The sequence below is a fragment of the Larus michahellis genome, chromosome 1 (assembly GCF_964199755.1).
Source record: "Larus michahellis chromosome 1, bLarMic1.1, whole genome shotgun sequence".
Classification (NCBI taxonomy): Eukaryota; Metazoa; Chordata; class Aves; order Charadriiformes; family Laridae; genus Larus; species Larus michahellis.
Genome location: NC_133896.1, coordinates 20,914,248 through 20,927,952, shown reverse-complemented (window position 1 = coordinate 20,927,952; position 13,705 = coordinate 20,914,248). Strand labels below are relative to the sequence as shown.

Sequence of the window (13,705 nt, the reverse complement as noted above, 5' to 3'; positions counted from 1 at the left end):
GTAGCTGTTTCAAACTGCAGACACCTTTAAGGTATTAGGAAATATTGTGTTAAAGGTTTTCTTACAATGTAACAGGTGTAATATTTTTTTCTATGGCACTTCTGAAATATTTTTTTTCCCATGCAGAGGTCTTACCAGATAGCTCTTCTATAGGATTTTTGTATCAAGGATTTTGTATAGCTGTGTTTACTTAGAGAAGCTGTTATTTAGGAGATTTGTTTATTATTAGGTTAAATTTGTACAAAACAGTGTGAGCAGCCCTGTTAAGTAAGGGTGAAAGGCTTTTTTTTTTTTTTGCCTTTTTTTTTTAAATTGGGTAGATAGGTTGGGGACTATGGAACAGAAGGGGTTTTTTCCTTGCTATAATAAAACCAATATTTTAATATGAATGTTTGGAGTTCATAATATTAACTGTTGCTCTAATTTTAGGTAAACATTACCAAATGAGGAGAAAAGGAAGATGTCATCGAGTATCGGCAGCAAGGCATTCTTCTTCCCCGTGCAGTATTAAGCACTCCCCCACACGAGAAACCTTGACATATGCTCAAGCTCAAAGAATGGTTGAAATAGAAATTGAAGGTCGCCTGCATAGGATCAGTATCTTTGATCCTTTAGAGATTATATTAGAAGATGATCTTACGGCCCAGGAAATGAGTGAATGCAACAGCAATAAAGAAAATAGTGAAAGACCACCAGTTTGTCTAAGAAGCAAACGGCATAAAAATAACAAAGTGAAAAAGAAAAATGAAGCTCTTCCGAGCTCACATGGTATACCTGCTACAACAACTCCTCTTCCAGAACCAAAAGTACGGATTGTTGAATACAGTCCCCCTTCAGCTCCTCGGAGACCTCCAGTTTATTACAAATTCATTGAGAAGTCAGCAGAAGAACTTGATAACGAAGTTGAGTATGACATGGATGAAGAAGATTATGCGTGGTTAGAAATAATAAATGAGAAGCGGAAAAGCGATGGAGTGTCAGTTGTTTCACAAAATATGTTTGAATTCCTTATGGATAGGTTTGAAAAAGAGTCTTATTGTGAGAACCAAAAACAGGGTGATCATCAGTCTTTAATTGATGAAGACGCGGTGTGTTGTATATGCATGGATGGTGAATGTCAGAACAGCAATGTAATCCTGTTTTGTGATATGTGTAATTTAGCAGTACATCAGGAATGCTATGGGGTGCCATATATACCCGAGGGCCAGTGGCTCTGCAGACACTGTCTGCAGTCCCGTTCTCGGCCTGTAGACTGTGTGCTGTGCCCAAACAAGGGAGGTGCCTTTAAAAAGACTGATGATGATCGTTGGGGACACGTTGTGTGTGCTTTGTGGATTCCAGAAGTTGGATTTGCCAATACAGTTTTTATTGAGCCAATTGATGGTGTCAGGAACATTCCCCCAGCCAGATGGAAGTTAACATGCTACCTCTGTAAACAGAAAGGTGTTGGTGCCTGCATCCAGTGCCACAAAGCAAACTGCTATACTGCATTCCATGTGACGTGTGCTCAAAAGGCCGGTCTATATATGAAAATGGAACCTGTGAAAGAACTAACTGGCAGCGGCACAACATTCTCTGTAAAAAAGACTGCCTATTGCGATGTACATACTCCACCAGGTTGCACACGGAGACCTCTAAATATTTATGGAGAAGCCGAAATCAAAAACGGTGTTTGTAGAAAAGAGGGATCAGTCAGAACTGCTAGGTCTACATCAAAAGTCAGAAAAAAGACAAAAAAGGCCAAGAAAACAGTGGTTGAACCCTGTACAGTTATGCCAACAGTATCTGCTCCTTATATCCCCCCCCAGAGGTAAGCAAACCATCCAAGTGAGAGAAACCTTTACTTAATTATCCGTTTAATATTAAACCAATGCTTTCAGATGCCGACTTGAAGTTTTTGTGCGTTTCTTACATGCTTTCCTTAAAGGCCATACTCAGAGGATTAATGTAAATTATGTACAATGTACTTTTGTGAAATTGCATTAAAAATGCAGTAACTTCCCCAGAGAAACAAGTGATGTCTTGTCCTCAGAAACCTTTTTTTTGTCAGACCAAATCATGAAATCATGTTGTCTGCTCAGTTGTTGTTGTTCGCTGTACTTTTGAGAATAGCATATGTAGTTGACCTTCATATTAAAAAAAAAAAAAACAACAGCCAAGCTCAAGGTTAACTGTATTCATAATTTGGGACTCTGAACTTCTTTTCCTAGTTTTAAGAGCTCCAAACTGAAAATTACATTTGCATGTATAAGTCTTCAAACTTGTTCATTTCATCTAAATTAAATATAAACTTGTACTGTAAGATCTATGTATGTGGTACAAACAAACCCTCCAGGAAGTATTTTCCTTGTGAAGCAGAGTAATTTTTCAGGAGGTTTTCCCTAAATTTGCATTTTTCCTTTTGCAAAATAGTTTTTTATCAAGGCTTGGATGAATTTGGTACCTTGCAGAGTTTTTTAAAAAAAGTTAGCAAGTAAGTGATGGTAAGTTTGTTGGTTAATGTATTTGTAGTCATGGAACCTGAAATGAATGTGCCCTCCTGTTCAATGATGCTATGAAATATCTGTCCTATAACTTCAGTAAAATGTTTATGTTTGAACAAAAATTAATTGATGCATGTGACAAGAGTTTTAATGCTAATCTTGTCTTTGCTTTCAAATTTATACTTTGTAAGAAGTTCTGTTTAAGCTGATTTTTATATTAGTGTGTCTTTTGCGGTTCTTGCAGGAGCTTTTGTTACGTGAGTGCAAATATAAAGCATGAACGCCAGAACTGAAGTTGCTTTTCACAATTAACATGCCATATTTTTGTATTTTAACAGTGGTGATCGGGGGGGCTGGCAGATGGCGCTAGATCTGGTGAGGTTAGTGAGGTTATGCATCGGAAAGCAGGGATGGGATGTTTCAAGTGATGTCTTCATAAGTAATAACAGAATTGGAGCAAAATTGAGATTTTTAATATTTTTATTTCAGGAGTTCAAAACCTCAGCATGAACTTCATTTAGCTTAGAACAGTAGCAACTCTCTTCAGATTTCTTTTAGTTAAAATGAGTTATAATGCATTTCAACAGAGAATATAATCTGTTTCTGGGATTTGAGCAATGGCAGAAATCTCTGTAGTAGACACAGTTTTGGCTTTGCTGAATATTTGAGACATAATACACTGGGCTGAGAAATGCAAAATTGGACTATTGGGACTAAAACCAAGTTTGTCTTTATGGAGTATTTGTTTTGTTTCTAGCATTTACAACACCAATATGTTTGTTTACTCCTTGAATTAAATTCTTACTGATTTAAGAACAGTAGTTTAGAAAGTTTCTCAAAACAGGCACAACTTCCATATGCAGTTTCATTGTTTGTACTGTGACAGGACTCTGAATGCTCAGACAGTGAAGGCTTTTAAAATAATACACATAAACTCTGCTGGTTTTTTGAAAGCTGACTCCCAGGTCTCAGGTAATTGACAATTAAGGCTGGTTAAATTAATTTAAATGAAGACATGTTTTGGGACTGCAGTCCTTTCCCGTAATAAGTTTTGGTAATGTAAGGAGCTACTTATTGACTGACTTTGACAAACAGCCTTTAGCTCCTGTATGGTGTTTACAAACATCAGACTAATTGCACTGTTCTCTGCTATGATTTGCTTGGTAAAATGGTATTTTTGTTTAGTGATGCACTGCAGAAAAGCTTAAGTTGATAGTAAGCAACTAATGCGGTTATTTCAACAGGTAGTGTTGTACTTGAGAGGGGGGAGTTCATGTAAAAGAATTTGGCTTTGTCTTAAGTAGGACAGTCCTGATTGGTGGTGTAGTGTGCTTTGTTTTGGTTTGGGTTTTTTTTTAAGACGAAGTAAAAAATGACATGAACTAAGTGAGAGTTGAGGATTAGGGTGCATGTTCTCAGTTGTACCTCTGGCCATTCTTCCCATAGGTAACTTTCATAAAAGCCAGACCCTAAAAGGATGTTCTCATTGGGGTTTGTTTTTTGTTGTTTTTTTTAACAGTGTCATATGCCAGAAACAGAAAGAATTCTTTTTTCTTTTTTCTTTTAAATAACAACTAAATGTCTTTTCAAGACTGCAGAGAGATTCAGCTTTCTTCTATTTATGCTTGGTTTCATTTTACTGGACACAAGTATAATTCTTATATTCTATATCAGAAGTGTAAAAAATGGGCACAGCTTGAAACTATTTTAAAGTCGAGCTTGTTATCAGCTGAAGACTTTTGCTTAAGTACTCTTTGTAATGTGAATGTGCTTAGTCCTAGAAAACTAATACCTGAATTAAAAGCAAAACAGAAATGGGTGTACTAAAAGGAAGAGTGATTATGCTGTAGACCCAAATCTTAGTCTCATTTTCTTTGGCTATTCTTTTTTTTTTTTTTCTTCCTTTAGAAAAACTCGTGTGTGTGTACAGTAGTTAAATCCATACCCATAAGCTAGTAATGAATGATGTGGATCATTTCACAGCAGTCTTCATTTAAATGATCCCTTTTCTCTAACGTGTTTTTTTTAATGCGCTTTTTTCCCTTGGAGCTGAAACATGATTTGCCTTTCCAGAGATCTCAAGGAAGAGCAATTAAGGTATTTAAAGTATCAGAGAAGAAACATACATTCAGTGTTTAAACATTAGTGCTTTTTTTCCTGAATAATTTAAAATGCACACATTTTCGGCATCTCTGGAAATTGAGGCACGTGTTGAGATGTTTGGTTTGGTTTACCTTCTTAATCATTAATAACTAGACTGTATGTCTCCCTGGCATATAGCTGGTTTTTTAGAGTTGGTAGCTGGAGAAGTACAGATATATGAAGATCACAGTGAGGAGGAAAATACTTGGTGGATGCAGCCTCTGTGCACACCTGCTGAAGCTTGAGGAAAACCCTCTTGCCATTTATGTTTAGTTTAAGTTGGAAAGATTGTCTGCTGTTTCCTTACCTGGCTAGTGAGTGTATGTGAAAGACTGGGCATTTTAGTAACACCATTTGTCATAAGTCTGTTTTCTGAAACACCCATTTTAATGTTTAGGGTATTTTAAAAAGACTGGTGGAAAACAACATACACAAATTAATTTCTGCACGACTTTCTGTAGCTCATGAATTTCTATATCAGCTGATCTATTGGTCAGGTTTCCATGCTACTGCCTCGAATGATTTTGAGAGCTGTACACTTTTCAGTTACCAGAATTTCTTATGCAGATGTCATACTCTAAGCTTTTTGCTGTTAAATTACATAGTGTCATTCTGTAGGTCATTTGTAATGTAATTATATGTCCTCTCAGACTATCTTCTGTGAACTGCTGATTGAAGAGTGTAGGATCAGAAGGTTTTAACCATCGGTGATAGGATGCTTGCTTCGCTTGTCTGTTCTTTTTTTTGAAGGGTGGGGGATTTGGTTTTTGTTTGGTTTTTTTCCTTTGTTTTAAATGCTGGGCATCTATCTATCCTGTTGCCTAGGCATTTCAGAAAGTCTGTACCGAAGGATCCACTTCCAAAGGTGCAGTAGGTCATGTTGGAGCCTTAAAGTGACTTCAGTTTTCAATGTCATCCGTGCTGACTTCTTAGTAACTTGCATAGCACCTGGAATAGTATATGGGACCACTGGGGAACCCTTTTTTACATACATGATTTGCATCGGGCCTTCTGGCTGCAGAAATGTGTTACCTCTTTAGTAGGAAATTCTGTTCAGTTTTTCTTGAAATATAAAAATATTGAAGATTGTTGCTTATATTGCACTGCTTGCGTTTATCAGCTGCTTTTTCTTGTTGTTGTTGAAAAGGCCAAAATGAGTGTAGTCTAAAAGCAGCACGTTACTGGGAAGAGTGAGAGCAGCTGTATTATGTGGGGGGGTGAGTGGGGCAGGACAGTCCCTCAGACTGTTCCTCTGGATGGGAGGGACAGGCAGTACCTGCACCCATTGACAAATGGTTGTTAGAGAAGTGTCCTCCTGCCTCTACCAGCTAGTTTGGCTGAAGGCAGGGCAAATTTGTTCTTGCAGTGTTCGTATTCCACTGATGATGTGTGATGGTTGAATTTTGCCTAGTAGATAAATGATTTTTTTTTCCCTAATAAAATAGTAAAAATATTTTATTTGTGTTGCGGGTCCAGAATTTCCAAGCTAAGAAAATCCTAATTTTTAGGGCTGATTTGACAATCTAAATCTAGCTTCTTGTCTGTGTTAGTTCTTTTGCACTGGCTCTGTGCTCCATTTCTTGTGAATTTTTTTTTACCCGTGTTGCTGCTCATCCTTGTCCTTTTCAACAGCTGCCTTACCCAGTGAGTAGGATGGATACACAAAGGAGAAGACTTGTAGTGTTAGCTGTGAAAACTATATGGTTTCTCTGACATTTAAGTGCTTGATTCTCTAGTACAAATAACATCATTTTGGTGTAGCCCGTTGTTCTTGTGTGTTGAAAGAGGCATTTAAAATGTGACTGCTTTTTGAAAAGCAAGGCCAGTGTCAATGTTCATGTTCTTTAAAAATGTTGTGAAACTCGGATATTGTGGCTATATACTTGGGAAGACATTGAATGGGATATAAAATACTTAATCTTCAATACTTTTAAAATATACACTGAGATACAGTGTAATCTGCTTTATTAAAATACCATTCATGCAAGTATTGCTATATTAAGTGGAAGCAGATATTTTAAAGTATATAAATATTTGTTTTCATCTTCAGTTTCGGTTTCTACGTGGTATATTTGTAGTGTCTGAAATAAAGAAAGCAGAAAGTCTTTGAAATCCAGTACTTGTACAGAGAGCAAAAAAAGCCCCACTCATGATAAGTAGGAACGAGGTGTTATACTTGTTTTCCATATTGTATGCATCAGTTGTGTTGCATCGTATTATTGAAAGAGAATTAAAAGATCCTTATGGAAGTAGGTAAGTAGTAGGCAGATAACTGAGAGCAAAAATTACTGAGATTGTTAAAAAAAAAAAACCTGTCTTTAGAAACCAACATTTATGTGGAGCACATTAACTGATTTTTCTATGTTGACTTCTGCTTTTCTTAGAAAGCATATTGCTCCTGGTAGTAAAACTGGATTTCTGTTACTGTATGTCTCAAGACAGAACCAGTATTTCCTATAGTTTTATAATTTAACTGATTGGAAATATCCTGAACTTTCTTACCACATAATTAAATGTAGTCTTTTTATCTCGACACAGGAATCTTGATTGTCTCTAAAATAGGATATGGACCAGAAAAATAAATAAACAGAAAGTGATAAAACACTTCATAAGCAGAAAGGAACATTTACAAGGCCTTTGAGAAAACAGTGTTAGTCTGCATTCAGAGATGATGCCTTTTAATCATCTGTATGGCTTGTGGGTTTCTTTGGGGGATTTGTTTTAATGTTTTTTGGGGTAGTGGTGTTTTTTTTAATGCCTTAAGAAAGTTTTTTAAGTGGGGGGAAAATAGTAAGAAATGCTGTTTAAAATTCAGGATAAAAAAGCCATTGAGAAAATACTACTAGAGACAGTGTTTCAAAAAAAAATGAAAGCTGAATAAATCCAGACTTAACGTCTATTAGCTCTTTATCCTGGAATATACATGCATGTATACTTTTCAAAATCATGTGGAAATTCTTATTTTAATTACAGGGGAGCATGATGTAGGTGTGCCTTATGGCTGTACCTAATGATTAGATGGCGGAATCACCTAGTTAAAGTGGAAGGGGATGCTAGCAGTCATTGTCCATTGTTTTTTCTTGTAAGACTGATCAACTTCGAAACCTTTTTGATACATGTGGAAACTACTACTGATGTCATCCTGACCTCTTTGCTTAAATAAAACAATAATTTTGTGTAAATCAAGAAAAGAGCTACTACTGCTTTCACTAGCTTTGCCTCAGTGGTATTTAAAAAAACAAAAATAAGATAACTTTTGAGCTTTATTTTCAAACGGTTCATCTTGGCTCTGGTTAGCTTATTAAATAAGAATTAATGTCTTTGAGAAAGCGTGACTTATCAAAATCCACTTTTACAAAGTATTAAATTTTGAGTAAAAATAATAGGGAAGATACTTGCATATCTGGTATTAACAGCCGCATGTTGATTGATGTCCAAGGGTTAATTCCCCTCCTATAAATCCAGAGGATGGAAGTGCTGTCTCTTGTTTAAATACACCCTTGTTACAAAATAGATATTGAATATGCTGTACATATAATTTTCTGGGTTGTTTATTTTTGGTTCCCCCTCCCGTTTATTTTTCATGTACAGGGCAAAGAAGCTTAAAATAGAAATTAATATATTAGATATTTCTGTTAGGTGCATCATTAGTATTCTGTACGTCCTCTAAGGGTTTCTATTCACAATGATTAGGTATGTGCCAGTGCAGTTAAGAAGTTCAAAACTTATGTGTTTTTCAGTACTTCTGAGTTTCACCAGTTATCTGACCTTTTATTAGATTTTTTTTTGGTGGCAGTTAGAGGGTGTTGTGTCTTCTAAGTGCCATACAAAAACATGATTTTCAGAACGCATTGTCTGAAGAACTGTCTTCTGCCAGTTTTCTATTCAATAATCAAGTTACAGAGTGCACAGAAATTACTAGACAAATACTGAGATTTCTTTTATTATAGACAAAAAGGCGATTTTTGATTAATACTTTATCTTCTGCTGATGTCAATTTCGCCTTTTGAGATTAGATTTCAAATTCACGTGTGGTATGGTTATGACTGCTACAGAAAAAGAAGCACAGAAAAATATTTTGAGTAATTTCAAGGAAAAGTCATGACTCAGTATTATGTATAGGAAGTGGCAGCAGTAAATCTATGCATGTGATTTTTCTAAGAAGACTGAGGAGGTTTTCCAGTGTGACAGGGTGGGGTTTTTTGGATTGCTTTGGTCTTTTTCCTTATCCGAAGGTTTGGAGGATCACAAACTTAATTATTAGAATAGGAACAAAGTAACCTGTTACAACTAACGGAGAATTGACTGAAATAACATAGCATTTTCTTAACTCTTAAGTTTAATATTCTACTTCCCTGTCCAAGAAAAATTTTACAAGCTGTTTGCTCAAGTAGAAAAACAGATGCCTGATTTCACAGTCATGTGAAGCAAGGAAAAGTGCTTCCTACATGTCCAGTCAAAATAAAATATTATTTAAATACCAATAAATGTAGAACAAAGCATAGGAACCTGGAGAGACTTTCAGGCTTCAGAAAATGTATCAGTAGATAAAGTATATACTGTTGGATTCTCAACCTAGCAGACAAAGGCAAATTCAATAGCTAGAATTTTAAAACACACAGACGAAAAGGAATAACTATGAAGGTGATTGAACGCTGCGTTAAACTAGTGAGGGAAGTGATTTGGGAACGGGACATTCCTGTTTCTTGAAATCTTCAATACAAAAGCTGGAAAGTAGTTATAATTAGGAAAGTGTGTATTTGTCACATGGGGATTCTGCAGACTTGTGTTGCACAGAAGTTTAAATGAAATCATTGTCAGTCTTTTCAGGATTTGATACGTACCCTGTTGGGTACATGGCTGGCTTCTGTTAGTTACAAAAGAAACCTTAACCTTGTCCTCTGTCAAAAGGAAATAAACACGTGCAAGTGAACTCCAATTTGACGTAGTTGCTTATCTACCTGTAGTGTCTTTAAAGCTCATCGAAAGTGTTTGTGTTTTTTTAGTGAAGAAATCATATGGTAAGTTGAATGTTTTTATTGGGCGAGGGGATAACAAATAACGACATAGCAACAAAACCATCACAATTCATTGTTTAAAACAAAAAAGGTATATTAAAGGGTGAGTTTTACACTGTTTGACAGGGCGCTGCTGCCAGAGATTCTCTGGGAGAAGAGTAGGTAGCCAAGCAGGCTTTCTCATCTTCGAAAGACGAAGTTTTTGGATATGGAGCTAGGAGGAATAGTTGGCAAGGCCCCAGAATTAATTCCGATTCCCAAAATAGATACTTTCATAGCTCTTTATTCTGTTTTTCTGCTAAATCTTTTCCAGTTACTGTCAGTGGAGTTCCTATAATTGTTTGTAGGTAGTTTTTGTGTTTTTCCTGCTTCTTATGAGTCTCTGTATGTTCTGTGGAACTTTGCTGAGCAAGGGTTGAAAAGTCAAATTTTCTTGAAACTCAGTTTACTTTGTTACAATTTGTTCAATTGATATCTTTTATGTTTTTGTTTTTGTTTTTTTTTCTGACAGGTTTTAGAAACATATCTGCAATCTTTGTGTTGGAAAATAGCAGTATTTTACTTGCCCTGTAAAGTGGAACATCATTTGATTGTTTATGAGTATTACTGTAGGTCGAGAGAAACTGGTATTTTAGTGATACTAAATCACATTTTACAGAGTATAATTGAGTTTTGCTAGTCTCTTGCATGTGCCTTTAATACAGCTATATTGGATAAAGGAAGATGCAAAATAACAAACTGATGAAACTGGAGGCTCAGGACAAGTATAGTAATTAAAATACTAGGTTTAGTCCATGTTTAAAAGTTAGTTAGTTTTAGTGGGTATTTGATCTTACTTGATCTTGCAGATTTTCATACTAAGCTCCTTCTGCCTAAGTTACTATAGCAATGCTAGCAAAATGACATACTTGCTTAAGGAAATTTGCTCTCTAGTCTGTATTTCGAAATACAGGGAATTGAGAATGGAGGGGTGCTCTAGAAGTCTTCATATATTGTAATAAAACGACATTTATGGTGTTGAAAAGCATGTATAGTCTGTGGAGCATTTAATGATGATTAATAGAAAAGTGGCTGATTATCTCTCGGCTTTCTTAACGTTAAACTGCCACATTGTTAGTCACCAAAAATACCGTTTTCACTTTTTTTTTTTCTTGTAACCAGTTGCTGTAGTTGCCACAGTGACATGTAACTGAAACTGGGAGAGGAAGGCAGTTGTGAGTAGGAAGAAGGAAGCTGTGAGATTTCTAATATGACAAGAGCCACATTTCTTATGTTGATGAAAATTATTTTATGCATTTATCTAAAAGATGAAGAAACACGGGACTGAGTAACGCACACTCTGCTTTCTCTGGGCATTTTGAGCAGTGCACTAAGAGTATTGCCCTTTGCAGGGTAGATTATCCATCAAAGGTCTCTGTGTGAGGAGAGGATTAGTGTAGAGCAGCTGATAAATTAGTTTCTCACCAAAATTGTTGTATATTAACTTCCATTTTAAATTAAATTATTTGAGTTTGTCTTACCCTTTCAAAACAAACCAGTTTCCTCTCCTTGTCCTTCTCTTGCTTTTGTAAACGCAGCGTATTTTTAATGCCATATTTTACAGTTCATCCTAAGCTATGGTTTCAGGCTGGGAACTGCAGGTGCTATTTGAAAGCTTTAGTTGAAAGAGGATCTTTCCTTTTTAAAGACAAGCAGGGAATTGTATGATACCTCCGTATCATGTTCGTAGTGCACGTCACAGTGCTTTACAGTCTGATACAAGCGGGGCTGGGGAAGAGAAGTACTACTGGTTTTCTCAGTTGCCTGTGGCACAAGTAAAACAGTTTTGAAAACTGTTTTGACATCACTGTAGTCTTGGAATGTAGCCCAAAAAAAAAGGAAAAAACAAGAGGGAGTATGACTGGTGGTGCCAAACCATCAAAAGGCTGCAGTGGTCACCAGCTCGGAACCTAATGCTTCTTTTATGGGACCAGTTATATATAAACCCGCAGCTACTGAATTTCATGGGAACACAGCCACCTTTTAAAGAATTTTCAAATTCTTTGTATGTGCTTCATTCTAAGTAACTGATAAGTTGAGGGAAACTCAACATACTGTCATACTGTGAGCCACACTGAGCTCTTCTTAAGGCCTGAGAACAGTGGTTCAGGCTGCAGCAAGTTACAGTGCAAGAACTGTTCTGCTCTGGGTTTACCTTAATTTTGTTATTTGTTTAAATATTTTGAGAGAAAAGTTGTTAAGCAATTAACATAGTCTGTTTCTGGATTCTCCTTGGGAGTTTTGTCTTAACAAATTCTCTGTTCCATGTGGAACTTGGATGGCAAGAACACTTCTTGTCCCCCTGCTTGCTTTCTGTAGTTGCTCTAGATGTGGCCTTTTTTTTTCCCCGACATGCCTAAAGTCAGTTGTGACAGGGGGAGACCATAACTCTGGTGGTATCTTCCAGATGTATGTTCTTGCTTTCTCTTTTTTGTAAACTGTTTTTAACAGTAGCCTTGCACTTATTTGACAATCTTAACAGAGATATAAAAAAATTATTCACTAATGAGATTGATCATTGCAATGAGATTGGTATATTTTTTCTGAAGAGAAAGCACAGGTTTAATTGATACACTTGTGTTTAATGTGCATTTTAAATACCTGATTTTTATTTTTTTTTCTCCCAATACTTACTATGCTTGACTTGCCATTAGAAAATAAAACACTACAGAAAACTGTTCTTTCCTGATGTTCTTACGCTTGGAAAAAATTCTAGGGTGGAGGGATACCTTAGCAAAAAAGTACTTTTGCTGAGGTGTCTTGTAGTTCTGGGAGGTGACCTAAGTTCTGTAAGTCTTGCTGCTGCGTGGGGGATTTATTTGTCAGTGTAGTGTAGCAGTTAATCCTGTCTTGTGTGTTGTCAGATCCTGGATTGCAAAACTATAAAGTCTTCAAACAGCTCTCCCTTACCTGCCTCAAATATAGACATGTTTTTTCACTCTTCGATATTTTTTTATTTTTTTTAAATAACATCTTTGTGTTTAAAAAGGGAAGTGTAATGTGCAGCAAACTCCTTTAAAACCTCAAAGAATTTCAAAATTCTAGTTTGAAAATTTACCTTCAACTTTTACAAATTTAGTTCAAGCTCAGGTAGCAAAAAGGAATTTGTTCAAAACTGGTACATAACCTATGTGCCTTGTTCCATGCTTGTGTTCAGCTTCTCTGCAGCTGAATGTATGTTCGTGAGTGAGAACCTCTTCCCCAGTATGTGGTAGTACTATCAAGCGTGGGAGCTTCAAAATCAGTACCCAGTCTGTGCTACTTCTTGGGTTCTACAGCAGTGGATTAATTGTGTCTTATTTCCCCAGAACGGTTGTATTAAAGCGTTTCAGCCAGTGAAAGTCTACCTGGGGGTGTGTAAGCAAAAAGATGATCGAAGAGCTGTGCTATAGTTAGAGGGTTCTTAGGGTCTAACAGTAGACGTCACATCCTCAGTTATATCAATAAGAACATAGTGTAGAGGCTCTGTAGATATCTGCCATGTGGAGAGCCTATGACCTCCGTATTTTGAGAAATTAAGGGGTGATTGGTGGTATATTGCCACTATCAGAGCGGTATCTAAATGGAATATGAAGAGCTAATGTTTGGTTTTATTTGGAGGAACAGCAGGGAGGAGTAGATTCCTACCGCTTGTTAAGTAGTTTCTGTACTCCAAATTACCTTTTGTTTATTTGTATTTTCAAAGTTGGAGAATTTCTTCTATGAACATTTTTCCTAAGCTTATTCTTGCACTTTACTATTATAATTATCCATGAAAAGAATGGTTGTTATGTGAATGGGCAAACGTACTTAAAGATGTTTGCTTAGTCTTGCCACATCTGATGGGCATGAAGTCAAGGCACCTTTCTTCATGTTAAGATTCTCTGATCTTTCCAAATAGGTGTGTATTTGGCTGTGCTCTTTTTGACTCAGTTCAGTAGGTTGTGCTGTTTCCAAGAGAGAGATGTGAAAGTAATTATTTGATTTTGATTGCATTCTATAATTAATTGTAATTCTGTTGTGTTTGAAGTTTAATATGGTCAC

The 13,705-nt window shown here is 36.3% G+C and overlaps 1 protein-coding gene across 11 annotated transcripts in view; it reads left to right on the top strand.

Annotated features, from left to right (window-relative positions):
• The window catches only part of BRD1 (bromodomain containing 1), a 75,761-nt gene that overhangs the window by 15,780 nt on the left and 46,276 nt on the right, over positions 1 to 13,705 (top strand). For all 11 annotated transcript variants that reach the window (XM_074587803.1, XM_074587995.1, XM_074587532.1 and 8 more), the window contains one exon: positions 430 to 1,810. In XM_074587803.1, the coding sequence (XP_074443904.1) occupies positions 444 to 1,810 (1,367 nt within the window). In that variant the 5' untranslated portion in view covers positions 430 to 443. The remainder of the gene's footprint in view (positions 1 to 429; positions 1,811 to 13,705) is intronic.